The following is a 27,704-nucleotide window of genomic DNA, read 5'->3' on the forward strand; positions in this document are numbered from 1 at the left end:
GATCAAGTATTGTAGCCTGTGTTTCCTAATAGAAGGGCTCAGTTTGCATTTCAGAGGCTGCCATCATGGTATTTGGCAGCGGTACAACTCCCACCCAGCTGAGACATAATTGTAAAGGCTTGCAATCGCACTGTGACAGCCTGTAATCATTATGAGGGTGCCTGTGATCTGTTTATAGAGACCTGTGTGCAACATTTTGGAGGTTTGTGGTTGTTTTGGAAAGGAATGTCCCAGTTTGTGGCTTGAGCAGTGTTATTCCGAGGGCTGTGATCTGACTGAGAAGGAATTATTATATTCAATTAGCCTCATGTGTCTTTGGGGAGGGTGGCAGATGTCACTTGGCCAGCTGGGAGTTCGACTGGGCATGTCATAGCATCACTAATCAGTATTCTGCACTTGTTCAGGTTCCTTATCCTGGATATATCTACTTTGTTAGCATTGTCATTGTGCAAAATCAGAATTGAATAAATAAGAGATTCTGCGAACTATCAAGTGAATAAGGAAATCGTTGCGCTTGAAAATTTCAATTGTGTCGGAAGTTGCAGCCTTGAATTATGAAACAATTATCAGTTTTAGCATAGACAAGTTTGTATGTCATTTCTATTCTATCCTTTGGAATTGCATATTCATTGGAGGGAAAAATTCAAAATATACATATTTCAATTCAAAACTGGAGGACACAAAGAAACTTATCAGTATTTAGCCAATTCAGCTAAGAGCCAGCTTATGGTCTTTACAGTATCAAACTCGTTGGACATTGTTGGTTATAGTTTCATTCATTAACAATATAATATTTAAAAACTCAACTATATACAAGAAACCTGAGTAAGGAATACATCCTTCGTCACCCATACTGCCTAAATACCCTATATCCGCAGGATTCAAAATGTTCATAGATTCTCATTCTATTAACAATATGCAGTTCGGGTCGATCTATGATTTATGTAACTGTAGTATTTGTGTTATTAATCTCACAAATCATGGAAAGAAATTTTAGAACCTTTCTAACATTGAAAGAAAACTCATATTCAAATGTAACTTTTCTCTAACAAATCTTGAACATCACCTAGATCCAATGAGTGCTAAGTGTTCCATTTATTCTCATGAGAGATGGATTCATGTGAATCACTACTCATGAAACATGGGTCAATGAGTTTGACACAAAAACTACACAGTTAAATCCTGATAGCAATATCACAACTTGAATGAAGACACTGATATATACCAATGTAGAGTATGGGTTTATGAATACGTATGGAGCCCTACTTTCCATGTGATTAATTTCTTGACCATTATGTTGAATGCCCCTTTAAATCCATATCTTCTCTGTGAAAATTACTGAATAAGTTTTTTTTTGCTGATTAATCATGATTTCTAACTGATTGATTGCCCAAAAAATGTAAAAAAAAATCTTTGACCAGATAATCACAATTTTTTGGGGAAACAAATGGTAACATTGGTGATTTCATACTAATCAGGTATATTCACAATATTTTGCAGATTTTTGGTTCTATGTTTTGCAGAACTTTGGTTGATTATATGCATTGACAACTTCAGTCTTTGTCAAAAAGTTTAAATAACAATATTTTTCCCACCAAGAGAGTGTCTTTTGAATTCTTCAGTGAGTTCCCAATTTGGGCAATTGTTATTCATGGCCCAAGGTTCATGCCCACCCCCGTCAGTCTCTTTCAATGTTGGACTTCTTCTTGCCGAGAAAGGATCCTTAGACCTTGCCTTGGCAGTCCTCTCTTCCTCTTCCTTTTGCTTTCATGCTTGTCTTTTGCAAACATCATTTGGTGCTTCTGTTGTTGGCTGTCTTCTTGGTTGTAAGCTTTTAGTCCCGTGGACCCTTTTGGCAATCTTTTGTTGGACATTGATTAACTTATCTTATCTATTAAGCCAAATCTTTGGTTGGGGCATTGAGAATTCATTCTCAAAAAGTATCTTGTAATGGGTATCCCGAATTCAAACCAAAAACACAAGCAGGATTCAAAAACTGCCACCCCAACAAATTGATTTTCATGAACCTTCCATTGTAGGAGGAATGCAATGCATATGATAAAACAAAATGACTCATGAGGTATGTGATCCTGAATGTGAACCTCCACAGCCAAGCATTTGGCTGTGCAACATTGTTTAAGCATCTTAGCTATCAAGCAGAGTGTTGTCTGAAATGTTAAGTATAATGGAGAAGGAATGATGTTGGACTTCTTCTTGCAGAGAAAGGATCCTTAGACCTTGCCTTGGCAGTCCTATCTTCCTCTTCCTCTTGCTTTCGTGCTTGTCTTTTGCAAACATCATTTGGTGCTTCTGTTGTTGGCCGTCTTCTTGGTTGTAAGCTTTTAGTCCCATGGACCCTTTTGGCAGTCTTTTGTTGGACATTAATAAACTTATCTTATCTATTAAGCCAAATCTTTGGTTGGGGCATTGAGAACTCATTCTCAAAAAGTATCTTGGTAATGGGTATCCCAAATTCAAACCAAAAACACAAGCAAGATTCAAAAACTCCCACCCCAACAAATTGATTTTCATGAACCTTCCATTGTAGGAGGAATGCAATGCATATGATAAAACAAAATGCCTCATTAGGTATGTGATCTTGAATGTGAACCTCCACAGCCAAGCATTTGGCTGTGTAACATCATTTGAGCAACTTAGCTATCAAGTAGAGTGTTGTCTGAAATGTTAAATATAATGGAGAAGGAATGCACTGTTGCAAAATAGGAAAGATTAAGATAAATAGAATACAAAGCTCTCTAAGATTTGTAGAAAACTCCTTTTGGAATCCCTTCAAATCCCACTTGCAAACTAATGAAAAGGAAAGCAAGCCAAGGGATCTGTGGGTGGATTTAGTGAGAGATTGTGACACAAAAAGAATACTTCATTTGAATTTTGAGTAATATGAACTTAGATTTGATGAGGTTAACCACCAAGTGAAGTTAGAGACCAGGAATTGCGCAAAGGAGAGAACAGGAGACCCATTTGAATAATGAAAATATTATTAAGATAATATTTTTAATATCTTTATTAAGATATTATCTCTTTAGTTAAATACTTTCTATAATGGTCAACTACTTCTCTGTAGTTCGTCTTTCAGTCTAGATAGGAATGAATGTTTCCTATCCTATCTCTTTTATCTTCAGTTTAGATAGGAATGTTTCCTATCCTGTCTTCAGATTTGTTTCTGTTTTCGTCTTCAGTCTATGTTGTTTCTTTTAGAAACAATGTCCTTGTAATTCTTTATAAGGAACACATTTGTTCCTCTGTTAATCAATCAATCATCCAGAAATCCGTTAATCTGCCAATTCTTGAATCTTGTAACATGCTATCACAGCCAATACTCCACTTTTTTTGAAAATTTTATATTTTATAAATTCTTTAGAAATTATTTGCTACAAAATTTTTGAAGTTATTTCAAAGGCTTTTCTCAACAACCCATCTCAGGTTTCCGTTTTTGAGTAATTTGTATGTACAAATCCCTTCATTATTTCTAGTTTCAGCTAGGGTTTGTTCATTGTTGAAGATCTCTACTAAATTGCATTTTTTTCTCCTACCTCCCGACTGAAAAAACGTGTCCTTTCAAAATCGCAGCATCACACTGCACTGCAAATCGTGACGTCTAAAATTGCACCAGTTATTGCTCGCATTTTTTCCAACTCGCGACTTTGCTGCTCGCATTTTTTTCTGCAAACACTCTATTAGATCGTCTCTGCTCATAACCTACTGGTCTGCAAAATCGTGTTTGATATCCTTAGGAAAGTTCGCGGTTTTTTTCTACAAATCATGTGTCCAAATCACGCGCATCTGAAGCATCTCGCATCCGTATATTTTCAAGCTCAATTGACAGCAAAATCACGATTGTAGGGTCAAGGTTCAATTCGTTTTGTCTCCATTCTTCATCATTTGTGCTCTCCCTGAAAAAATCCGCCATTATTGTCAAGAAATCTGAGTTTTTTCAAAGCTTTTTTCAGCCAGGGCCATTTTTTTTGAAACCCTAATTTTTGGGGTCGGAAAAAAAAATTTGGTTGCAAATTCTTGGTGGATTTTTCGAGAGCTCAATTGGGTTGTCCTTTTTTCTAGGTGCCTCGATTTTTGAGCCAACGGATCCAAAAAATGACAGTAGATTCCTTCTGGGTTTTTTTAGCTCTCTTCTAGGTCACTCTAATTCTTTTGGGTCTTCCGTGTTTTTGCCTCGAAGAACGTGCCTATTGAATTTCAGTCTTGAAGTTTGTACCTGAATTCTTCAAAATGGCATCTTTGACTAATCTGATGTTGAAGGGCAATCTACGATTCAATGGCCACAATTATAACCACTAGAAGCAGCGCATGTTAACAGTCTTTGAGTATTGTCGTTTGAATGAGCTTGTTCTAGGCACAAAGACTCTGCAACTTGAGATATCAATCTGCCTTCAGGATCAGAACTTATTTGAGTTTAGAATGAACCTTATTTGAATTCTATGTTCAGATATAAAATCACAAACTTGGATGAAATAATTCTTCTTAAGAATTCGTGGGAATATGACTGCTAGGAGATCAGACTGTATGTTTCCTGTGTGTCTCCAAACTATAGTCATAACTCGCCTATATATCCCCTTTGGAGGGTATGTCCCTTAAGGGACATAACCCTTGGCACATAACCAACATATAATTATCCTAAGTCGGCGACTAAGAGATACGTGTGTGTTAGTTTTAACTAACGATTAGTCAATAACAAACTGAGCATTTATTTCCAGATCGCCGGCTCATATAAAGGATATATAAATTATTATAAATGCCAATCCTGAGTATATATAGAGAGAAGAGTAAGGTACGATCTGTACCAGTCAACCTGAGGATTATCAAGGTTAAATTCTTAACAATCCAACCTCTGACCAAGCAGAACAAGACAAGTTTGATGATCCCAATCGAGAGGCTATTATGCTTCTCAAGCTCTTTTTTATCGATGATTAGCTACCATAGATTCCTTCTGGCAAGTTAGCTGCAGAAATTTGAAAATATCTGAAGGAGTTGCATGAAACATCTGACAAGAGTCGAGCATTCTTTCTAAAGAATCAGCTATTCTTCATTATGATGGATGAACATATGTCCTTGTAAGAGCATCTGACAAAGATTAAGGACATCCGCGATCAGCTCAAATCTATTGGTCGGAAAATGGAGGAAGAGGATATGGTAGTCATCACTCTGAAAAGTCTACCATCGTCCTATGAGCACTGCATAGAAACACTCAACATTACGTCAACTAATGTTGATTTGAAGTTTCCAGAATTATGCACCAAACTTCTACAACAAGACCATTGGAAACAACAATTTGGCAGCAGTGCTTCTATAGCCTCCTCAGAGCAAGCATTTGTTGCAAAATCCTTTCAATAGAACATCGGCAACCACCAGTCTTCTCAGCCTTTCCAGCATCAACCTTCTGCTCAATCTTTGGATGGCTCTACAAAGCAAAATGTACAATGTAATTACTGTCACAAGTTTGGCCATATGAAGTTCGAGTGTCGAAAATGTTTGGCTGCCCAAGCAAGGCAAAATGCTTCCCAGCCAACAGCACAAGTTATCAAGCTTCCTAATCAAGGCGAAGCTGAATTTTTCGCCTTCTGAATCTGTTTCTGTTTTTCTAGGTTTGTTGATTTTCTCCTTAAAAATCATTTCATGTTGTCTGTAATATGCAAGTTTGCGTGAGATTCTAAGTTTTACCCTTTTTTCCACAAAAACGAAGTTTTGTAATTGCAATTTGTCTTTAGTCATAGCACTCCTCTGGCAAAGCTTCTTGGTTTCAGCATTCTGTAGATCCAAGGAGGGTCTCAGTTATCACAGAATGTTCTGACATTCGTACGTTGACCATTAAGGGAGGGTATTAAGATAATATTTTTAATATCTTTATTAAGATATTATCTCCTTAGTTAAATACTTTCTATAATGGTCAACTACTTGTCTGTAGTTCGTCTTTCAGTCTAGATAGGAATGTTTCCTATCCTGTCTCTTTTGTCTTCAATTCAGATAGGAATGTTTCCTATCTTGTCTTCAGATTTGTTTCTAAATTCGTCTTCAGTCTACATTGTTTCTAAAAAGAAACAATGTCCTTGTAATTCTTTATAAGGAACACATTTGTTCCTCTGTTAATCAATCAATCATCCGAAAATCCGTTAATCTGCCAATTCTTGAATCTTGTAACAAATATTGCTGTGATAATTCAAATTGTATTTCTGCTAGACATAAGTTTGTCTTTAAGAGAGATATTCTCATTTTTTGCCCTTAGATTAAAAGTTGAAAACAACTAAGGAACTTTAGCATTAGACTTGATGGCATCATTTGATACATGGAAATAACAAGGAGCTCTAGATTTCTGGTTGATATGTCAATTAGAACAAATTGAGGTGATCTAAAAAACTGTTTAAATCCCCTGGTACAGATCCTCCAGTTGACATGATCTCAGAAACTGTTTCAACTCTTGGTACAGAACAAAAAGTACATAAGATACAGAACCCCAAACCTTAAGGTGCCTTAAGAGTGCCACCAAACAAGAGATACAATGATTTGTGCATACAAAAATAAAAACATAAAAATTAATACAACATTTTTAAACTTGAATTTTGTCAATGCTAAACCCAAAATAAATCCATGATATATCGAAATATTAACTAAATTACAAGCTACAACATGACTTTGGTGGTGTTGAACGTAAACCCATTATATAAGCTTCAATTTTACTATGCAAACTAAATCAATATTGAAAATATCTTATGTTCTGCATTAGGTGCATGGTTCAATAGCAACTTTTAAGCTAATTATTTATAGTGCAATAATGTCTGCATGTGACAGTTGAAATCAAATCTGGTCCACTATTTTTATCTCAAAGTAGTTTATTTTTAAAAATAATAATATTTAGCAATTAGCACCAATTATTTTAGGATGTACTCAATGCGTGCAGAAGCAACACAAGAGATCTAAGGATTATTTTGTGTATCAATCAGACACTACATGAGGCTATAGTTCGCATGCAATTTTCGTTTGGGATATGAAAGGTTTGGCTACAAAGATGCCTACAGAAAGCACTACTGTTCATGTCACTGTTCAATCTCTTTGAAACTATCCTATTGTACTTTATCTATTCTTAAAGACTCGATTATTATATTCTGCTAATAAAAGTATTATTATATCATATGATTTATGATCAAGAATATCAATAGCTAATAACCTTTCTGATTCTACCTTCATCATCCATAATATGAACAATTTATAACCATCTAATAATAGGCTTCAGTTTTATACGAGTACTTTTAAATCCTTCTAGAGTTAGTTGCCAAGTTGAAATGGTAATTGAAATTAGAAAACAGATTTTAACATATTTAAATTTTTTTGTTCCCTCAAATGAAACTTCATCTAATCATATGAATGTAATATACAAAAACAATATGCAAACAGACTCCATAAGGAAGAAAATATGTAGCGTTCACAAGCCTCATTGTGCTTCTCCTTTGTCCTTGCAACGTATAAAAATTCATACCTAATTGCTTTAAATCTCGAAGCCTGCAATTTGAGAGGGAGACTTACATAAGAATTCAACACAATTATGCAAAACACTAAAAAAAAAAATCCAAGATCATATAATATAGATAACAAATAAACCATCTTACCGTTGAATCTGTTCAGTATCTATGAATCTGAGACTAAGCTGTAAACAACAAAAAAACAGTTTCTATCAAGATTGTATAAATGGTACACTTCTGACATGCTATATAACTATGTCTGATTATCTACCACAAATCAACCATATATCGTCCATTTGATAAAGAAACATGTAGCCGGTCATTTATAAGTAGTACCTTAAGTTTTAAGATATCATTGTAAACTAAAGTTCTTTTAAAGTGATGAAAAATTCCACAGATCTCTCACTTTCCACAAAGATATTTCCAATTAACTTTTCTAATATCAGACTGACAAATTTGCATTGCCATTGACAGTACAAGAAGAATGTTAAGTAATCAAACCAACATATGAAATTAAGAAGCATCAAGATAAGAATTTTTTGATGCTTTAACTGTTTAACAAGTAATTTCACTAAATGTTAAACTAAACATGGGAAGCTCAGTGCTGAAGAAAGCAAAGACGCCACCGTCTCCACTCATCTGAACTCTAATGGAAAATTAAAAATGTAAATATTGGTGAACACTAATAATTGAACTTTAAATTTGATAAAATACTATTCAAAACAAAGGATACCTCATAAACCTTAAAAGAAAAACAGAACAAGTACACATCTTATATAGATAGAGATGAAAGCGAAGAAGGTGATGAAATATAGTCATGAGTTTGATGTAGAATTGTCATTGATGTTAATAAAGCAGAGCAAGTCAACAATGCAAGAAAAGGAAATTGTATCTTATATTGCTTAAGACATTGGATGTATAATCCTTGAGAGACATTAATCAAAAGAAGAAAATTGAAATATATATGAGAATGATATATATGATGGAATATTTATTTCATCTATATACTTCAATATAAAGCAGCTCCATTCACCATCTTTGACATTATTATACAGAGATATGAAAACTGGCACACACATACAGCGTTGTCATATATAAACAACGATAGAAGGTAAAGGACTGCAAAAATAATGCAGATTATCAAGCCTGGAAACAAAATATGTAGCAGCAATGATGTTATGTGTTGGTGTGATATGTTTCAGTATGAAACATCGACATGAAGTGCAGAGTAGAAATAGACAAAAATCAAAAGGCACAGATTTGTTCAAAAATTAAAGATTACTAGGGCAAGCGATTATGGTCACCTGCAGCATGGAAGATTAAAAGAGTTGTACGAGACCTTGATATAAAGAAAAATATATCTTATCCATAGCAAAGTGGCATAAGGAAAATGGAGTCCATAATTCATATTATATTATGATATTCAATGGAATAATTAGGAACTGTTAGCAGGAGCATGAAAATGAAGTTGAGCAATGGAAACAATTGAATAAGATTATAAAAACCTAAGATGGAACGATGGAGTTGGGCAGTGAAACAAAGGAAAGAAGTCACAGCAAAAACAATAGTACTTGTACATCAGCAAACACATGAGAATATACACAGCAAATCTGGAGCAAAGTTTTTGAAGAATATGTCATCAGGGATTCCAAAAGTTGGATTCAAATAATATACTAGACATTAGCAGTGATACCGGACACAGTAACTATGCCGCAGCATGACGACATATATAGTTTCAGCATTCATTAAAACAAGGATGAAGAACATCGGGAGCAGCTTTGAACAAAGGTATACCGTAATGATAGAAGACATCCTCATTAAAAGAAGATACAAACAAATCTCTGCCAAGTCATCAAACAGTCAACTTACACCGTGGCATCTAGAGTCCAAATCAACTCATGTCATATCAAGGGCTTTGAAACATTAAAACAAGGTTATTGTAATCCAAAAGAAACTAAGAGAAAATAACTAATGAAAAGATACAAAGTAAATAAGAGGTATTTTTGGTTAAAAGTCGCACCTTTTTTATTTGATTGAGATAAATATAAATCGAAGATATATTATTGAAAAAATCGGATGTGAGCAGATTGAGTAATAAGAAGATATGTAAGTCGGCAAATGAAAAAAATAAGAAGGGAAGAAGAGTAATTTAAAGAAATATATAATCCGATTTCAATCCGTGATATATATTTATCAGAGAGAGATAGAAAATGTGAAAACAAATATATGAAGAAAAGAGAAGCATGGGAAGAAAGAGCAGTAAAGAAGTGTGGAATACTAAAGAAACATTTATATCAGAGTATATGAGATAGACGAAGGACGGGAGGTTATCAAAAGATTAAGAATGAGAGAATAAAGAGTATAGATATTCAGATTTATTAATATAGACTTACATAAATATTTACTGAAACACATAGTATAGATGTTGGTCAAAATAAAAAAGAAGATTGCTGCTCCAGTAAAGATATAAAGGAGAGTTTGGGATATGAGTATAGATTCAAGGCAGAATATCAGATTAAAGAAACAGAAGTTTGAAGTAAAAGTGACCATCATCAGTTGAATAAGAAACAGTCAAGTGGAGAAAAGAAGTTTGTGTGCAGTGGGTTGGTGTTCACGAATTTAGCAGTGGGGAGTTGATGCTTCCAGTAGGTCAGTAGCTCCGAAGTGTGGGAGTTGGAGCTTCCAGTGAGTTAGTGATCATAAACATAGGAGTTGGAGCCTCTAGTAGGTTGGAACCTACAGAACATTGTAAAAGAACAATTTTATATAAAAAGCAATTATTTGTCATGGTTTTCTCCCATATTGGGTTTACACGTAAAACATTGTGCCATTGTGTTCATGTGCATAATTGTTTATTTTTTAGTATTTGAAGTTATTGTTTGGATAAACATTTTAACTTGAAAAAAGTTGTTGTTGTACTGATTCACCCCCTCTCATTATAATCGTGTGCTCTTTAGTTAAAAGAAGCGTTTGGAGGAGACTTCTTCAAACTCGGGTTACATTTCTATTTATAGAGCGAATTTGAAGAGGTAAGATACATTTTTTTCTTGTTATTTTGGATTTTTTTTTAAATTCATGAATTTTTTTTATTTGCATGTGCTTGGACTCTTTAGATTTGTTCCATTTTATGGTGATGAAAAACTTGGAAAGTAAGCAACTCTAGTGTTTGTAAAGTGAATTTTCTATATTCTAAATGCTTAATTTTTTTATTTATGGTATATTGCAGCAGCAGCAACATCATGTCAAGGATGGTCATACTTACAAGTAGCAGCAGCAGAAGGTCGTACGGTGGTCAAGGATAGTTATACGGTGGTCAAGGATGGTTGTACTATGGTCAGTGTTGCGTGTACAATGGAGATGGAGGGGGTGGTGTACGGTGTGAGAGCCAAGAAGGTTGTACGGTAAGTCGTAAGGTGGACAGATGGAGGATGGAAGGGAAGTACGGAGGTGTGGGTGGATGGTAAGAATGAAGGTTGTATGGACAATGAGGAAGCAGTACAGGAAGGTTCGGAAGCCGCACGGTTAGGTGTCTAACCCACAACTGTGAATGCACTCTTGTTCATACATAAACACAATAGATTTAGATGAAATTGAGACACAATAATAGAGATTTGAATATGAATAATCCTCCAATTAATATGTCGAAAGATGATGCTCCGATTTACCAGATCCAAGCTAAGTGTTAAAAGCAACGGAATAGAGTGACAGTTAAATCCCACCGAAACTAGATAAACCAAATCGGGAAGGTCTTTCACTTCTAAAATGGCAAACAACAAAGAACTCCAACAAGAATTCACAATACAAAAAAAATAATCCAAATTGCATACCTAACAACTACCTACAGGCCGTGCTTAAATACCCATCTAGGAAAACATTCTGAGGGTGTACAAAGATAGCCGACGACAACACAAACTACAGAAACAAAACAAAAATGGGTCTAAGATATACTAAATCAATCGACCCATTAACAAAAGTTTGATTACTACTCTATTTTATGATGGGGATATTACATAGCAAGGGATAGGGCTTGGAAACATGTCATTCCTGGGCATAAGAAAGGAGTTGTGACATGTTGGCATTGTATGACAACATATCATGGTGGAGGCATTAATAGATTGAAGTATCACCTTGTACAAATACCAAGGCATGATATCAAAAAATGCAAGGATGTAACTCAAGATGTTATGTGTGATATGCAAGCTCTGTTAAAGGAAGCTACAGAGAAGAAAGAACTTTTTTAGAAAAACAAGAAGAGATCGCACAATTAGCTAGAACTAGAAGTGTAGAGAGCTCTCCAAGTTATCATGGACATGGTCACCCTCCAGTTCCACCTTCTTCTACTACTGCATCAGAGACTATGAGCATTGGGCCTCAAGTGTGTAAGCAAAGATCCTCACTTGATTCCATCTTTGTTCCATGCACAGGTCCAAGTGCACAACCATCACTTGAGAGCATGGCTTGGAATAAGGAGAAGCGTGAGTGGGCAAATTTGCCACTTGGAGATTTCTTCTTCTACAACAACCTTCCATTTAAAGCAGCAAGGTACTTATCATTTTAATTTTTAATTTGTATGTCTTCTCTTGCTTGCATAATAAGGATACTTATATTGTTTATTTAATTTGTTTTAGGTCTCGTTATTGGCAAATTGTAATAGACGTTGTTACTGTTTGTGGTCCAAGGTTCAAAGCCCTTAATAATGAGGAGCTAAAAGGTCCTATTTTGGCCCATCGCATTGCTGATGTAAAAGTTGAAATTGAGGAGCAGCATAAAGTATGGTTCACGAAGGGTTGCACCATCATGACCGATGGTTGCACAAATAGAAGAAATACAACACTGCTAAATTTTCTTGTCTCCTCATCAAGTAATTCAATATTGTACTTAGAAAGCTAGAATTTAGTAAGTTAGCAATAAATTGATTGATCATTGTGATTGTACTAAATTACTTTATTTTCTCTCAAAATCAATTGATGCCTTGGGGAAGACCAAAAATGTTAAGTATCTTTCTGAGGTAATCGAAGAAGTCTTGAAGGAGGTGGGTAAGGAGAATGTGGTGCAAATTGTGGCAAATATGCAGCAAATTATGTTGTTGTTGGTAAACTTCTTATGGAGAGGCATTGCCACTTGTTTTGTACCCCTTGTGCTACCCATCGCATTGACCTCATGTTGGAGGATCTAGGCGAAATGCCTTGGATAAAAAAATGTGTAGAGCATGCAAGGAATATTTGCATGTTCATATATAATCATGCTTTGGTCCTCAACCTTATGAGGCAACACACAAAGAAAAAAGAGTTGTCTCGTCCACTAGATTTGCAACAAATTTTCTCACGTTGAAATCTGTTCTTAATGCAAAGGCTGGTTTGAAAGGTATGTTTGTATGTGAGAAGTGGACAAATTCATCATATGCAAAGCTCAATGCAGCAGTTGAGGTGGTTGCTAAAGTTTTTGATGAGAGTAGCTTTTGGAAACCTGCAAAGGAGATTGTTGAGGTACTTTTCCTTTTCGTGCTCATTTCCATTTCATTTCACTATTTTTGTTAAAGTTTTGAATACTTATTTATGTTCATTGATATTCACATTGCTCATTTTTAAACAGAAAACTTAAAGCTTAATGTTTTTTTTCCACAATGATTGCAGTTCATAGAACCTCTTATTGATATCCTACAAATTGTCGATGGAGAGAAGCCCTCAATGGGTTACATTTATGAGGGCATGGATAGTGCAAAAGAGGTCATTGAGCTTTTTATGCAGGGAATCACGAAAAATATGGTCCCATATGAGATGCAATTGATAAGTGATGGCACAATCTACTTCATACACCTATACATGCAGCTACCCACTTTCTTAATCCAGCATACCAATTCAGCCCAAATTTAAGGTTGATGAAGAGGTGTTGAGTGGCCTCTATGATGTTATAGAGAGAATGTGATGCAGAGAGCACAACAAGAAAAGTGGTTTCCTTGATATCCCTTACCCACTTCTCCAAAAGAGGACTTCAGTTTCCCTCGTACTAAGGATGGTTTCTAGGAGAGTGGCCTCTATGATGTTATAGAGAGAATGTGATGCAGAGAGCACAACAAGAAAAGTGGTTTCCTTGATATCCCTTACCCACTTCTCCAAAAGAGGACTTCAGTTTCCCTCGTACTAAGGATGGTTTCTAGGAGAGTGGCCTCTATGATGTTATAGAGAGAATGTGATGCAGAGAGCACAGCAAGAAAAGTGGTTTCCTTGATATCCCTTACCTACTTCTCCAAAAGAGGACTTCAGTTTCCCTCTTACTACGGATGGTTTCTAGGGTCCCCAAATCTTTCCCCTAAACAACTCTGACTCCCTCCAAAACTTCCAACAACTTGGGCTATGAGTTGAAGTTTGATGCACTTATGGTTTTAGGACTCTAGTCCCTAAACTTGTTGTTTTGATGGAAATTCACCCTAAGCTTCCTACCAACTCTCCCAATCACTTGGAATGATGTCCTAGACACTCAAGTAGGGTGTTCCAACTACTGGTTTGATCCCCAATTCCTCACAATGCTCCAACCCCAATTTGGGCTAGTAGGTCAATTAGACCTTCCTAATTGGTTTTTCCTACCTAATTTCCAAAAGACCAACCAACAAATTATATTTTCAAATAACTTTTCAACCTTATGTCAGATTCCAAGAGATCAAGGCTTGACCCTACTCCAGCATCCCCTAACCCTTACATTGTACACAGACCTAATAGGCCTAATTAGCCTTGGTTTACAAAGCAAGTATAGGCAAATGGGTGCGTCGAACCAATCTAACCCCTTGGATATGTTCCCCCACACTAATTAACACTAACTACCACATTTCATGTCCTACTGACATGATTTGATCCTTCAAATGCTTGTTGTTGCATTTCCTGGGGTCAAATACATAGAGATCTCAGATATTTGACCTAGGGCTGATTAGGAAAAATAGCAAATCAAAGAGTCTGACCACCAAACTTTGGAATCTACTAGTACACATCCCCAACTTGCTTTCCCTAAATGGTCATTGAATTCCATTGGTGGAAATGCAAGTTAGGCCACCATTTTGGTTGCACACCCTAGTTGATGAGGGTTTCTAATACTGCCTATATAAAATCTGATGTAACTTTCGTTAGAGATATCAAACAAACTTGAAACCAAATGCAATAGTAGACTAATTCATTCCTCTATCCAACCATGTGTTTTAATCAGGTCTTCCAATCCATACACAGCCGTACAATCACAAAAAACAGCAAAATTGATGGTAAGACTCAGATTTTATTGCACTCCAATGTTCCCAATCGTCACAAGACTTCACCTCTGTCCTAAAAGATGTCAAACATGTTTAAATAGGCCTTCCCCAACGGTCAAAATAGACCAATGCCGTTTACAACTACTTTTTGAAAAGTTGCTTCAAAGTTTCATCTTTTCATTAGTACAAAATTGACAAGTTTTACATTTTTCACTTAATTGCCCCCTAAGACCTTTTTATCGGTTGGGACAAGTATGAAATGACTTATTATGTCCCTAACATCTTTATTCTAACCAAATAAACAAGAAATGCCTGAAATCCTATGGTGACTCAAGGTGACCCATGGTTTATAGTGCACCAATAGATACCTTAGCCTTACAAATTTGGAATTTCAAGACATGTAGCATATTATCTAATACTTCTACTCTCTTATGACCTTCTAGAGAAGTTTCTCATATTGTTACTCGAGTGCTCTGCACCAAAATGTGCAACTATTGGAACAACTATAGTCTATGAGACAGAGATGTATAAGAAGGCACTAGGAAACCTATTTTCACAAGACTTATATAAGAAAAACCGGACATAACTGATGCCTGGTAAAAATCTATGATTCTAAATTCTAATTTCTATTTTATTACAACTTTGAAATCTAAAATCTAGATTAATAAAGTCCAATTTATAGAACTGATTTAATATTTACTTGTTTCAAATGTATGGTGGGAGATGTTTGGCAATAAGGTATCAAATCTACAGAGGATTGCAATTCATATTTTGAGCCAGCCATCTAGTGCTTTAGGATGTGAATGCAATTAGGAGTATGTTCAAGCATATACACTTGAAGAGGCCCAACGGGTTGGCGGCAAAAAGTTGAATGATCTTAATTTTGTTCACTACAACCTTCGCTTTTGCCAAAAACAGATTTTGGGCACCGACACATCTCCCATTGTATTAGAGAAGGTTGATTTTACAAGCAAGGTGGAACACGGAGGTTAATGATCCTGTCTTTAATGATGAAGACTTGCAGTGGGTTGAACAAATAGATCGAGAGCCAGAGGCAATGGAGATAGTAGTGGAGGAGGTTACAGCATGAGAAGACCCAGTGCAAGACCCTGAGGCCGAGAGTGATGGATCCGACTGTAATGATGAGGATTATGAGGATGAGGAGGATCATAATGAGCATGTCACTGAGATTCAACCTCACACACAAGGAGAGAGGATGGCTCCAGAGTCTTCCATGACCTATCTTAGGCGTACTCGTAGGAAGACATAGGCTAGTATGAGTCCTTCTTTTGATATATGTTTTCAACTTTTGATTCCATGGATTGCATGTTCCATGGATATTGTAGACATTTGACAATTACACTATGTTCAGATTTCTATTATGTTATTCAATTAAGTAATTTCTTTCAAAAATTCACATTTATACTTACGTGATCTATGAAAAGTTGTATGTGTGCAAAGTAGCTTCTATTTCTCTCAATTATTGTGTATTTGATGTTAATTGGCTAAATGATGCATGAAAAAAACTTAAAACTCTTAAAACTCTTTGAATTTCATAGCTTTTTTAATTTGCCGAGTCCGGTCATTGAGACTAAGTTCGAGCCTAATTTGAGCCTGACCGAGTCCGAACCTAGTCTGAGACAAGTAGTGAAAATGATGGTGTTGATGAGACAAGTAGTGAAAATGAAGAAATTGATGAGTCATCTAGTGAGGAAGAAGATGTAGATGTCATGGAAGAGTTACACAATACATCCAAACAAAATAAATAACTAAAAGAGAAAGTCACTAAGTACAAGATGCAAATTACAAAAAAAGACTAGACTAGAAGAATCCAAACAAGTTGAGATTGATGTGAAAAACAATCTAAATGCAAAAGAAGTGGAGTGCACCAAATTGAATGAAGAAATTGTAATTTTGAAAAAGGACCTAGAGGAGAGTAAAATCAAATTAAATAATAGTTTGAAATTTGAAAAAAGTTCTGAAATTCTAACGGATATTATTGATAGTCAAAGACCATCCACAAGCAAGACGGGAGTAGGTTATGAAAGAGAGGTAAACAAACAAATTCATACATCAAAGGCTTTGCCAAGGAAGGGAGCAGTGTGGCAAATTCATTCATGAAATTTAAAGGAGTTGAACTTTAAAAAGGACTATAGAAAGCAAGGATATAAACCTAGCTTTTATGGATATTGCAATTCATGCAACTATTTTGGTCACAAGGCAAGAGAATGCAGAACACAAATGAGAAAACCTCGGGATGGAGAAGCAGAAATTATGATTCATATTTGAACTATAACTCTGTATCTTAAAAGTGAAATAACTATGGACATATAGCAAAACATTGTAGGCTTGATGTTGTAGAAACTTGTAGAGATGTCAAAAGAAAGGATGCCAAAGATAATCACAATGGAAGAACTAAAAGAAAGATAAGTAAAGGAGGAGGAAAAAAGTGCAAGTGCTACTTGCAGTTCATACACCTCCTAGCTGAAAGGAGAAGCACAAACTCAAAGTGAGATACGAATGAGAGTATTCATTAGATGGTTTAAGATAACTTGATCACATTAAGAAGACGGATAGCTGATTGACATTACAAGTGGCGTCAACGCGAGCTATCCGGCTAACTTGTAAAGGTTAAATGTAAGATGCTAGCCCCTTTTACCCCAAACTCAAAGGAAAAATACGAATTGATTCCACTATTCTTCTAGTCTGAAATCTCCTTATAAATTAAGAAATATTTATTTATTTTATCTCAAACATTGAACAAAAGTTATAGCAAGGAGTTTACACAACCGATTCGATAGACTGTAAATTTGACCTCTTAATCTTTAATTTAGTGTTATTGGAAATAACAGGGAATATACCACTTTGATGAACTTAAATCCAGAAGTCAAATTTAACCAAAACTAATATATTTGACTATAAAATGTATTCAACACATGATGAAAAAGCAATAAGATCTAGCATTATTGCACTCTATGTTCATTTCACTCAATAGTTTGCTGCCCAAACACAGGAAGTCAGTTTGATGATTTCGGAGTCTCCATTGTTTCACCATGAGTCCTCCGGCCTAAAACATGCATCACCCAGTCAAACATATAGATGGCTTTAAATACCATGGTCATTTCCTACTAGCAAGAACTAATTTGTGACTAATATTGACTTCTAGAAAAAGTACACCGGATTTCTCATACCATGCAATTCATGGTAGGGAGAGTGGGCCCTTTTGAGGACCTACATGAGCACATTACCAAATTTTTGGCCATGGATAACATCATCATTCTGAGAGTCCTTAATGCATAGGCAAGAGACCTTCAAACCCCCCTCCACGACGGTGGGTCAAACTCAATTTGTACGACAGAGTCGGATCCGAGCACCTTGGGATTTCAGCATTTCTTGGAGGACTAGCAAAGACCTCTTCTCAATATAGTTGTCATCTACTATAGTTATATGATTCCTCCAACTTGGTGATCTTGATTGGGTTTTCTTGCTTCCCTAGTTCAAGTATTTTAACCTATTGGCCTCAATGCAGCAACAAGAGTGTTGTTGACTATACTCTCTCTTGTGCCTCCTTCATCCCCTCCATCACTCGCTTCACCATCTCCAACATTCCCCTGGATGATCATGTCCTTCTTAGCCTCACCCCTCAGGGTGTCCGCCCCCACCACCCCTACCCCATCACGCCCTCTTGAGGCAACTCTACCCACTCACACCTCCTTTTGCTTCTTTGAGATTGATCATGACCACTTCGTCCACTATCTTAGACAACTCCTCACCAAGGATTTCTTCATTGATTCCGGAGATACTCCCTCCATGTTTGATTTGTTGTTGACCATGATGCGGGAGACGACCCTCCTCTACACTCCTCGCTACACCTCCTCCTCTCCCATAGCCCCAAGTATAGTAGTGCTTGCCCCCACAAATCGATGGTTTAATGAGGATTGTAAGTCCTTTCACCACTCGGCTTTCAACACCCTCTCCCCCTCAATAGTCCAACTAAGACTCACCTCTGACTGCCTTCTTCGCCGCAAGAAGCAAATGTTCTTCATGTTGGAGTGTAAATCCCTTTGCGCCTCTCTCGTACAGTCTCTAAAGATCTTTTGGCACACCATGTTCCCTCACTTCCCTCCATCCTAGATTACAACTCCCCTATCTCTCACACTGCCACTCTCTATTGAATCCTTGGCCAAGCCCCTCTCCACCCCACCCTACAGTATTGTTCTCCAACATCAGTGAGGTAACTATAGGCATGAACAGTAGTAGGATAGCAAATGAGGAAGGGTTCCAAGAGGAACTCTTCAAGCTTGGTATAACAGTTTTGGGCTCCTTTCTCACAGTGCTCTTTAATAGAGTGGTTTGTATTGGATTTCCCGACTCTTGGTCATAGAATACTATTTATCTAATCTATAAGACTAGGTCGATCTCAAACCATAGCAACTACAGGACCATCATGGTTGGGCATACATTTGCTAAATTTTACGCCACCGAACTAGATACTATTTTATCTAGGGAGTTTGACCATCAGCATTATCGAGCTAGGGGCAAGTGGGTTTTTGTACAGATTTTCAAACCGTGGACCTTATTCCGGCTCTGCAGACTATCATTGAGGAGGCTCGACGAAAGTCTACCATTGCGTTATATACTTTTGCAAAGCCTTTGGTTTTGTTCTTCGAGCGGCTCTCTTCCAGAGGCTTATGGACATTGGGATTTTTGAGACTCTTTTGATGACCATTATGAGATCAAATGAGAGTGTAGTGAGCAGTTTCAAACTCGATAGAGGTTTTTTGGTCATATTTAGAGCACCATTGGGGTGAAGTGAGTATGCCCTCTCTCCCCTACCATTTTTGGTATCTACATTGACGATCTCAAGGCTTTTGTTTGAGACTTCTCACTCCCTAATGATTGTTGCTACTTACACTAGGTTTTGGTCTCCATTTTATTCTTTGTTGATCACGTAGTTCTTTTGGCTTCTTCTCTAAATGGGTTTCAACAAATTTTTGATGGACTGCCCTCCTTTTGTTACTCGCGGCAACTAGTTGTGAATCAGGACAACACTTCGCATTTGCACTTGCAAGGAGATTGAGATCACTTCCTCCAATACTTATTTAGGGGTTAAGTTCTTTGGACCCTATTTTAGCATGAGACCTACCATGCAACCCTCGGTTAATAAGAGCCTTGGTTCCCTGGCTATGCTTTAGAGACAGTGTTTCAAACTCACGCCCAAGATGTCCCACTTGAACATCTTGCTAAGGTCGGTTGTCCTCTACAGCTCTATTGTGTGTGGGCCCTCTCTCCTGGAGTCTGATTGGGCTTCTATCAAGAGAGTCCAGACCCTTCTTCAGTGCATTATCAAATGTCATCAGTACACGACAGAGCATTATCCTGGCTAAGTTTGGGGCTTGTCCTTTCAGGCTCAGACAGTCTTTAGTTTGGTTTGGTTTCTCCATCGTCTTTGGAGCTTCGCTTACTCCATTATGGGTCGTCACAAATACTCTTACCTGGCCTATTGTTCTTCTAGGAAATGGTGTGTTCTGAACCTGTTTTTAGAGCTCGTTCTTGGTTTGTCTAGGCCTCTAATTTTCTTAGTTTGATTGGGATCTCGATGGACCACGTTCCCCCCTTCCAATTCGCTCTGGATGCCCCTGCTCACCTCCTTCCCTGTCAATAAGAGTTGAATGAGCACATTAGGATCAACATCTACAGACAGTACAGTATCACGACATGGAGTAACCCTTCAAGAGGACTCTGCCCAAGAATGGCCTTCTATGCTAAGCACTACGACTGGGTTATTCTGCGCCCTAAGTACCTCACTCGTCATTGGACTCGTGCCTCTGCATCTCCTTAGGATAATTTAGAGTGAGCTCCCATCAGTTACATAAATAGATTGACCATCATATTGAAAGAGATAACATGATTTGTCACCTTTGTCCCCTTGGGGAGGCGAAGATGGAGACCATTTTGTTTTCCATTGCCCCATCTATTATGAGATTAGGGGGAGGTTCTACTATTTGTTCAAAGAGTGCAGGTCTACACCAATCAACAATGCTTTGGCCCTCTTTCTCCAAGAGACCACATGGCTTCCTGACCACATTTTACAATTTCAGTTCCTATCAAGACAGACTTTAGACCAGCTCATCACCTCCTTCTTCACCCCTAGGTCTCCTACCTGGGGGATGAAGTAGTTGCTCAACCTTTCTTCAAGACACACCAAAGCATCACCTTATCTCCAATGGTTCTCTGAGATGGCTCTGCGCTCACCCTTACCGTAGATCATATCCTTCAATTCTAGACTACTCACCTAGAATGAGTATCTAGCCTTTTCTTGTTTTGTTATCTTTCTTTCCTATTTGTTCTTTCCGCAGAAATTGTTGGTGCTCCCACTACAGGCTATGGTCTGGTTGTATGTTTTTCAGTGCCTTAGACCCTTATGGTCTTTTATTGGACATTAATAAATTTATCTTATCTTATACACCCGCTACTCCACGATTTTCAATAGATTAGTTTTTTGCAGATGTATACCACATCGCTTCTTATAATCTTTAGCAACCTTCATCTCTAAATAACTAACTTACCAAATAAGACTCATACAGTTATTCCCAGTCAACTCATAATACACAACAATCTATTTTATTCTTCTAGTCCAACCCAAGAACAAAAACGTCATGTGCTTGACAATCTCCAAGCACTGGCAATGATTATATATATTTGTGACTCCTGTCTAAAAGTTCACAATAGTTAATATATACTAAACCCAAATTTAGCACAACATTCTATAACCATGAACATACTAAGATGTCTTCAACCCTTTTGAGTGTTTTCCACCAACTCACACACCATAAGAGGATAGAACTCTAAAGAAATATTCAGCAACTCTCGTTAACTTCAAGCTCGATACATGCTAAGTTACTCTATTACTTCCTCGGCTCTTCCTTCCACTTATAACTCTCAAGGGTCATTTAACTAGAAATTCGTGTAGAAGTATTCAGACCTAGCTCTTGTTGTATTTAGAAAATCTGGTTGTTCCTTTCCTCAGTTTAGCATCATCATACAGTAACATGATTGTTCATAAAGCATCTTTCAGCTCTGTAAACATTGTTCATTGTTCACCTAAAGAAGGATGGTCCTTCAAATACAGTTTAAAAAAGACTCTGCAATACTATCAAAATGTTTGGTCAAACTATCCCCCCCCACAACTGATTCGTGCCACCTTTCTTTTAACTCCTTAAGTAACTACCCGTAGATTCTTATAATTTTAATGATTGATTACTTAATCACCCACTAAAGAGACAAATGATATTTCACCACTTTAAAAAAAGAGAATTAGTTTAATGCAAGTGAAATAAAACATTGTATTTAAATGTTACTGTGGGTTGACTTAGCATTTAATTTAAATCATTAAAATATAGGAACCTTAGTTAGAGGACATTATAGTCCTCCCTCCCCATAATTTCTTGACAGCAAGTAATTTCAATTCTAGATACGACAAACCTGTTTTAATTCCCAAGTAGCATCTTCCACTAGTAAATCACACATTTCTAAGTGTACACTCCTTGGTTTCAACATATGGCTTTGGGAATTAATATTAACTTGCCTTCCTCATCCAAGGGCAGTAACATAGTGGAGGGGTTATTTTATGTCCCAAGGCGCTCTTCAAGCGAGAAACATGAAATACATCATGTACCTTGTTGCTTGCTGTTAACTCCAATTCATATGCTACTTCTCTCTCTCTCTCTCCTTACAGCCTAGAAAGGACCATAAAATAAGGGATTGAGCTGTCTTGAACCACTTCAAGTGAGGATTGCTTGTAGGGCTGCAATCTCAAGTATGCCAAATTATCAACCTCAAAGTGCCTTTCAACTCTATGTTGGTCTGCATATTGTTTTTGCTGATTCTGAGCTTGTTGGATGTTTTCCTTCAATGATTTCAGGGTGTCTCGACTCTTGCAACAAATCCTTGGCTTTGGCTATTCTACCATCTCCCAACAATAAGTTCATGAATACTTGTGGTTCATACCCATAAAGAGACATAAATGGAGACATTTTGACTGACATATGTTATGTGAAGTTGTAACAATACTCACTCCCATTTCACACGCAGTTTTTGCTGCCCTAAAACATAGTTTCTCAAATAACCTTCCAACTAGTTGTTCATTATTTCTCTTTGACCGTCAATTTGTGGATGATAGCTAGTGATGGGAGTAAGTTCTGTCCCACTGAATCTGAACAGATCTTGCTGAAACAAACTCAATAACCTCTTGTCCTCACTTAGTATATTCCAAGGCAATCCATAAGTCTGAAAATTTACCTAAAAAATAAATCTGTCACCTGTGTCACTGTAAACACTACTGAAATTGCAAAGAAATGGACGAATTTGGTTAACTCGTCAACCACAACATATCCACAATTCTTCTTAGTATGGTAGGTAACCCAATGATATAATCCATTGATAAACTTTCCCAATTTTTGGGGAATACGCAAGGGCTGCAATAGGCCAATAGAGTATGTGTTATCATTTTTTTCATTGACAAACTAGATATTCCTGAACAAACTTCTAGACTTCAGTTTAAGCCTTTCCAACTAAACCTCTCCCTAACTTGCTTGTATGTTTTAAGAAAACCAGGATGACCAGCCCAATGGGCTAATTTGGTTAATTCATCAACAACATGTATACAATTTTTCCTTGGATGGTAGGCAACCTAGTGATAAATTTCATTGAAATAATTTCCCATTTTTTTGTTGGGAATAGGCAAGGGCTGCAATAGGCCAATAGAGTATGTGTTCTCATATTTATTTCACCGACGAACCGGATATTCCTGAACAAACTTCTAAACTTCATTTTTAAGCCCCTTGCAATTAAACCTCTCCCTAACTAGCTTGTATGTTTTGAGCACCAAGAATCTTCTACCTTTATAGAAGATGAGTTTATTTTGAACTGTGTACCTATCATCATGTGTAGCACCCTCCAAAATGTTAGAAGCCCATGTGAATCTTTTGCATTCTATTGTTATCTTCCAATCTGTTGTAATCTCAACTAAATAGCATAAATGTGGTTTCCTAGACAATTCATCAACAACTACATTCTTTATTTCTTTGATGCAAACTATGTCAAAATCCGAAGCTTGCAAGTTGCTTACCCATTTCTGTTGTCTTTCACTTAAATCTTGCTGATTCAGAAAATATTTAAGACTGTTATGATCAATTTTGACCATGAACTTGCTTCCCACAAGGTATGGTAGAAATTTGGCTAATGCATTGCATTGCCAACATTTCCTTCTCATAAACTGATTGTCATTTCCTTTTTGTGGTAAAAGGTTCTTGACTGAAATTTACTCCTTGAAGTAAAAGCTTCCATTGCCCCTGCTCTTATGATTCTCTCTTGCAAATTTGATGGGTTGAAAGCTTTGACCGACCCCCTTAAAGGTTCTATCAATCCATCCACAAAGAGTACTATCCCCCTTCTTTTTGTAATATCAGTCACTAAAACTAAAAGTTTTTAAAAATCAGCAATAAAGGACCCCACTGTTTAGGTTGGGCCAACCCCTTGAAATTCAACTCAGGACCTTTCTTATCAAAATGATCGATGATCCTCTTTGTAAACTCTGCATAGGACACAATGTGATTGTGACCCAAAGCTATCAACCCATGATACCACCACTCATGAGCACTTCCTTCAAAATGCAAAGTCACATATTTTATGGCCTCATCTTCAGCCATAGGTTTAAACTAAAACAAAGTATCTAATTTTTTAACCCAAGATATTGCTGTGACTTTTCCCGAACCATCAAAATATGGTATAGTGACCTTGCCAATTTCCGTTTGCAACTCTTGATTTTAAAATCTCCCACCACCTCCCCTGCATGGTCTAGTTCTTTCTGTGAAGGCGAGATAATCTGCAACAGACATTTCCTGCTAAAAATCAACACCCAAACCTTGCTAATTAACCAAACTTGTCTATGAAATTTTTGTCTAGTTGGTTCATTTTCAGCTGGTGGATTGTTTGCTTGAGTATACGTGAGCATTAATGGTCTAGAGCTAATTGAAATATCAGAAGATCTAGGCCTCATTTCAATTATTGGTTGATCCATGTCCATGATTTCCATTATTTTGATTGTTAATATTTTACCAAGCATTACCCACATTGCCATTTTGTTGAAAAGAGCGATCATTTGGGCCATCTGCTGGTGGGGCTGTGTCATCATATTTAACATTTTTCATTGTGCCCTGGCCAACACTCCTAATCCATCCTCAAAACCACTAGTAATATGTACTCCTCTGTCTCCCATTGTTCCTATAGGATTTTCAATTTACCGAAACTCTGGTTGCTGGTCTAAATTCAGATTCGATCTATATCTCCGGAGGTAATAATAATGAGCTGTGGGATGCGTTACATTAACCCAACGGGCTGTAAGCTCTTAACTGTGCTCTGTTAACACTGTAAGATAACAACCCATTTGACCAAGACTGGAAGGGAAAAATGAATTCATTCCACTATTTATCTAGTCTGAACTCTCCTTATAAATTAAGATTTATTTATTTAACTTCAAACGTTGAACAACAGTAGGAGCAGAGAATTCAGACAACCTATTTGGTAGAACTGAAAATTTGACCTCTTAATCTTCAATTCAGTGTTGTTGAAAATAGCAGGGAATATACCACTATAATGAACTTAAATCCAGAAGTCAGATTTAACCAAAACTATTATATTTGAAAATAAAATGTATTACAGGCATGAAGAAGAAGCATTAAGAACTAGTATTATTGCACTTTATGTTCGTTTCACTCAATAGTTTGATGCCTAAACACAGGAAGTCAGTTTGATGATTTTGTACTCTCCGTTGTTTCACCGTGACTCCTTCAGCCCGAAACATGCATCACCCAGTCAAGCGTATAAATGGAATTAAACAGTATGGTCATTCCTTGCTAGCAAGAACTAATTTGTGACTGATGATTTATATGCATTATTCTGGTATATAGCAAACGATAAAGCCATGGGATGATTTTTATTTCCCTTTGAGGCCAAGCTCTGAATAGACCCATCAATTCTAACATTTATTTTAATACATAAATGTTCAAATTCCCTCGTGACTGTATGTGCGACAATCTTTTCGCTCTCCTCCTTTCACAATATGAGAAGAAAAGAGTGTTTTATCGAACCAAATATCTAGTAACTAAATCTTTCGAATGTAAAAGTATAATTTGAATTTTCGAAGTACAACATATAGCAGAAATATTAGAAAATTAACATTATATAGAACGCCACAATATGTGTAGGTCCATTCAACTTCAAAGATAGAGATAAAAAATATTGTAACACGGGTTTCAAGTTTCAACCACATCAAGCTTCTTTAAGTCGTACTGCAAATCTGAAAGCTAAACTGAAAGAGTTTATTATCCCAGAAGCCTTCTTTAACATTCTTCTAATTATTCAACTCATTCCACTGATTAATTACACCATAAGCTAAATGCGCAAATGAAATCATTATAAACAAACCAAAGTGTAACAACCGAGCAAGCGATCAAAACTAGCTGAACGCCTAAATTTATAGTGAAACAACATACAAACGAAACATTACATTCATAACTTATTTTTAAAATGCAAAAACAAAGTAAAATGGCAAAGCAAGAAAATTATAAAACAGGGCAATTTAAAAGCTAAAAACAGGAATAGAAAGTGACAAGAAGTAAACCGGATCCAGGTATATGTTTCCATGGACATTATCGCGCACAGTCTTAGTGTGCAGACGGTCTTGGAAAACCGGTACGGTGGCCTGCTGCGAAAGTGAAAATGCATCATCTAACCACGCTCCCATTGTCATTCTTCTCCACGATAAAACAATAATTCAATTCACAGAAGTTCCCACTTCAATTTACAACACCACTTGTTCGGGGAAAGAGATTTTACAGCCAGACCGTGACATATCTTGCGATGATATACGATCTCAACTAGTGTATAGCACTATTTAATAAAGGAAATTGCTTTACGCTTTTAAAGGGTTCAAAAAAGAAATGCGGCGGCATCGCTGAAGTAACGACTCAGCCGAGGTGTCCAATTTGTTGGGAGTGTCTGACCCGCCAATTTAACGAATGAAACGTAGATGTAAGAATGTCCAAAAGTAGGCATGCATGATAACAAACGGTTTCTAACGCCCATACTGTCGTGCCTTTTCCATTATTTTCGGACATTAACATCTCTGTGCATGATGCACAGGCGTCTCCAATCCCGAAAAACGAAGCAAGATTTCTTGGCGCATTTCATTCTCTTGTCTCCTGCCCCATTTCATTCTCCCATGTGCTCAATTGACGCGGACGGATCATTCCCCATTAAATAAAACTGGACATTCATAATTCCTTCTCGGTAGAATTCCACTTAAAAAAGGGAAAAGCGCGTAGTTCCCCAAGCATCATTTAATATAGGTCCCAGAACTTGCTTGGGTGACGTTCAGGAATTTGGATTGCTTTACTTGCATTGATCAGTTCAGGAAGTTGGGTTTTTTTGACTTGAATCGATCACTTGTAATGAGCAACAGAGGTACATAGACTGTTGTCAAGGCTGGTGGCTATCAAGCCATGTTTTTGGCTCACCATAAGAAACGGACAAGTGGCTCCCTCCTATGGTATGTCAAATATATGGCTCGCTAGATACTACCAGTACATATATTAAGATATAAGGAGAATTAAAGTTTAGTGTGCAAGAGTAGTAGGACTTACATTACATTTAAATTATATGTCTTTGTGTGGTAATTGACATCTTTTAAAAAAAAAATTGGTTTGAGTATTGATGAACTTTGTGCAAGATTGTCAATTGTAAAGAGTCAAAGGTGGTCATTTCAAAATACTGTTCAATGCATACTCAAAGATTCATTAAGATTTGTTCACTCAGACTTGTTAGTATATGTGAACACATGGGTCAATTACCAACCTAAGAAATAAAAAACAATTGATCAAGTATTGGTACATGTGTTATCTTTTTTGGGGCTCCTTTAA

At 36.8% G+C, this 27,704-nt stretch overlaps 1 protein-coding gene across 1 annotated transcript in view; it reads right to left on the reverse strand.

The window, feature by feature from the left end:
* The window catches only part of LOC149567527 (uncharacterized), a 104,743-nt gene extending 77,410 nt beyond the window's left edge, over positions 1-27,333 (reverse strand). Inside the window, exons 1-3 of the mRNA XM_089820749.1 lie at positions 26,408-27,333; positions 7,638-7,675; positions 7,508-7,530 (exon numbers count right to left, since the gene is read on the reverse strand). Coding sequence (XP_089676875.1) covers positions 7,508-7,530; positions 7,638-7,675; positions 26,408-26,536 — 190 coding nt within the window. The 5' untranslated portion in view covers positions 26,537-27,333. The remainder of the gene's footprint in view (positions 1-7,507; positions 7,531-7,637; positions 7,676-26,407) is intronic.
* Positions 27,334-27,704: the final 371 nt, after the last annotated feature.

Source organism: Cupressus sempervirens, chromosome 3, assembly GCF_028749045.1.
Source record: "Cupressus sempervirens isolate cs-2001-9-10 chromosome 3, ASM2874904v1, whole genome shotgun sequence".
Classification (NCBI taxonomy): Eukaryota; Viridiplantae; Streptophyta; class Pinopsida; order Cupressales; family Cupressaceae; genus Cupressus; species Cupressus sempervirens.